Consider the following 3,533-nt stretch of genomic DNA (forward strand, 5'->3'; position numbering starts at 1 on the left):
TTTTAATTATTTTTAGATTTGTAAAAACTTGTTTCAACGCATTTGAAACTAGCGGTCAGTAATCTGTCACATCCTCTTCAACGGAAGTGTTTTTTCCCCCATGCACTGCGTCTCTTATGTCGTCTTGAAGAGGACGAGGCCCTCTGCAGAACGTCAGCAGGAGATTTTGAGAACATCCTGGAACAGGCACTCCTGCAGTCAGACGGAGCTCGGTCGCCGTCTCTTTCCTGCCTCCTGATGGATGATGACGGTCTCGGTTCCCAGTGTGTTGGATTTTTAGAAGTAATAAGAGAATCATATGTTAACGCACCTAAAGATATTGACCTACTGCTGCAACACTTCTGGCTGCTTTGAGCTGGGTTTAGCGTTTTGAGTTCAGTTCAGTCAACCAAATACGAGCTACAAACATGCATCAACTGCATATTTTGGTCAATGTTTTATTAGCTTTCCTATGCAGAGTTTCCTCGTGCACGTGGCTGTAACAGAGGGATTGGAGATCACCAGTGCACCCCTAGAAACATCTCTTAAAATAGTTTCCGTGGGCTTCAGACAGTTTCTACAAACACTGACTATAATGTTCGTGCATTAAGTAAAAACATGACTTTCAACACTAGCGGAACTGGTGGAACAAGTGAACATGAAAGTGCATAAGGCATTTAAAGAAGATGAATCACATTGCAAGGTACAAAAAGTCTCTCATCTCGTTATTGCACTTCAGAGTCAAATATTTCTTCTCGTCTGTCCCGTGTCAACGCAGCATACGTGCGCTGTAGTCGGAGCCTTCCTCCACTCTCATTTAATAAATAATCCTACGTGAGCTCTGAGGGCCCTGTCCAGCTGTGGGTCCAGAAAAACAACACCGGCTCAGCTCTGAAACGGAGACCGTGGTCCCGCACGTAGCTGCTTGCCACCGGAGAAGGCAGCAAATATTCCTCAAAACATTTCACTCTGTCTGCATTTTATTTTTTTTATTTTTTTTAAGTCTTTTGGAGGCTTTCTGCGTCACCCGACGTGAATTTGACAGTAGCAGGAAGCTGAGTAATGATGTTTGCGTTGCACATCAGCTGGGAGAACACGTGGCTGTCCCTCATGATATCAGGACAAAACAGATTGCTCTCTGGTGACGGAGGGGGTGACGGATTGCTGCGGCTGCTGCTCCCTCCCCTGGATAACCTGAGCAACCGTCGAAAGAGGGACCTCCTGAGGAGGATGTAGATCCAGGGGTCGAGGATGGGGTTAACGGAGGCTATCCTGATGGCAACCAGGTCTGCTGTGTGGTCAGGTGCTGCCATGAAGCGGTTGGCAAACACACGCACCTTAAAGAGAGAGACGAGTTACTACAACTCAGAGCGTGCATATATTTCCGTCCTTTTTTTTGAAATTTTCCAACTCAAAGGAAGGTTAAAAACTTGAATGCCTCAAAATGAACCATATTTTTTTTTTTTTTTTTTTTTTTTGGTCTGAAAGAGGCAACAATTTTGGTGAGCTATCATGAATCTCTTAACGTTCTCCACATTTCATTCAATCCTCCTAAAAGCAGATAATCCAGTATCTGTTCAATGAAACATATCAAATTAAAAATCCGTGCTGGTTGTGCTGACTCGAGAACGAAGGCAGCTGGACTTGTCTGAGTTTTCTTGGAAACGTTTTACCATCAGTCGCTCCTTCACTTCTAAATGACTCTGTCGCCAGTGAGTTTAGGTTTTTTACTTGGACCCAGTGGTGCCCACTGAATATGCCACCGAGGTAAAGCTAAGCATCTTCTAATTGCAGGCGAGTATCTGGCCGTTGACAGACCCCAGCTGTCTGAGTTTTAGGTCTGCACCGCCAGCAGATCGCTCCTGATGAAAAACCTGAACTCCCGCCAGTCATCTCGAAGTGAAGAAACTACTTGGATGATGTTTTCAAATGTTTACAAGAAAAAAAAAAAAAAAAACTCAAACAAGTCTAGTTACCTTTGTTGTAGCTTCTCTAATGATTCTGTTATTTATTGAATGGATACTAGGGGGTCTGATTTTTAGAAAAACCTAATTAAATTGGGTCTGATTATGCAAAGTTTCCCAGTTTGTGTTTCTGATGGGCAGATTTCAGCTTAAAGAGCTTTTTAAAAGTCAGAGACTCAAGTTTCTAAAGGCACTTGAACTTTAAATTGAGCAGATACAGCTGTTTGTCTCTAGTTATAGTAGAGTCTGTAACTACACCGTGTATTGTTCAGGATTAAAGCACACAGACTTGAAGTTTCTGATGATACTGTTCAGACAGCTGTCATTTAAACATTTAAACCTAATCGCTTTATCTCAATGGAAACTAATTTCTGTTTAATGAATTACTGGCTCACCACTAGAGGGGCGGAACAGGCCAGGACCACCACGGAGGTCATCAGCAGCACCGTCATCATCTGCGTCTCCGCGGCCGAGGACAGAGCCCTCCACCTGTCCCGGACGCTGGTCCTCGTGACGGGCCGCTGCACCGTCCTCTGCCGCATGAGCAGCAGCGCGCCGCACACCGCCAGGTTCAGCAGGATGGTGCCCAGGATGAGCAGCAGGCTGATGGCGCCGTACAGGACGGAGTAAGGGGTGGTCCAGTCGATGAAGCACCATGTCTTGGACTTCTGCACTTTGCTGTCCGCCGTGCCCATCATCGGGAGGCAGCAGAAGAGAATGTGGCTCATGTAAATAAAGAAAAGGAACTTTTGCGCAAAGCGTCGGTTCACACCCCAGCGCTGGTAGGTGTACGGGCAGCATATAGCCAGGTAGCGCTCTGCGGCCATGGTGCATATGATGCTCAGTCCGGTTAAACCGAAAAAGAGCAACAAGAAGGACTGGAACTTGCAGACGTCTGACTGCTCCAGCACACGCCGGTCCAGGTAGTTGGCTATAGTGAGCGGGCTGGCCAGGCAGGTGCCCAGCAGGTCGGTCACGGCCAGACCGCACACAAGAGTGAAGAAAGCGGAAGATTTCCTCTCTTGTTTGGAAACCGAAAGGACGATTATTGCTATTAAATTCCCCACGGCGCCGAAAGCGAACATAAAAATCGGCAAAGCCATGTGCGGAACCTGCGTCTCGTTCGCGGAGCAGGGTCCTTGCGTAGAGTTGTTGCATTCGCTCATGTTGTCACACCACACGCTGGAGTTTGTGAGAGATGCTTCCTTCGGTCTGTTGTGGGTCTGGGAGCGCATTTCCTTTTCCACCCCCTGTATCAGCAGATAAGGAGTCAGCAGGGGTAGGTTCTCTGGTAGTCACATCCCCATCTGCTTTCCAGTAATCCAGAAAGTAACCACAGAGGTCGTGGCTGGACAGCTGTCTGAGAAGTGGGTTGTCTCTATGTTAAGCCACCCAGGAGCCTGACATGATGGATGGATGGAGGATCCGAGTGAGACGAGAGAGAGAGAAAAAAACCCTCGTTTCTTTACATTTCCGCCCCACTTGGCTTCTCTCGGAGCACGCGTCATCGCGGACGTGAGATGTTTGATGCGCTCAGTCAAAAGGTCACGACTATCGGGTCTGGTGAGTGAAATAGAGACAATGAGACAT

General features: G+C 47.2%; 1 protein-coding gene across 1 annotated transcript; it reads right to left on the reverse strand.

Annotated features, from left to right (window-relative positions):
- Positions 1–977: 977 nt before the first annotated feature.
- LOC311490146 (prostaglandin E2 receptor EP4 subtype-like) lies at positions 978–3,305 on the reverse strand (the record flags this gene model as incomplete). Its single annotated transcript, XM_084547504.1, has 2 exons — positions 2,339–3,305; positions 978–1,316 (listed from the first exon to the last, which is right to left on the reverse strand). The coding sequence occupies exons 1-2, from the start codon at positions 3,176–3,178 to the stop codon at positions 978–980; spliced, it is 1,179 nt and encodes a 392-aa protein (XP_084403630.1). The 5' UTR covers positions 3,179–3,305.
- Positions 3,306–3,533: the final 228 nt, after the last annotated feature.

This window comes from Chelon labrosus (genome assembly GCF_963514085.1).
Source record: "Chelon labrosus genome assembly, chromosome: 7".
In the NCBI taxonomy this organism is placed as follows: domain Eukaryota; kingdom Metazoa; phylum Chordata; class Actinopteri; order Mugiliformes; family Mugilidae; genus Chelon; species Chelon labrosus.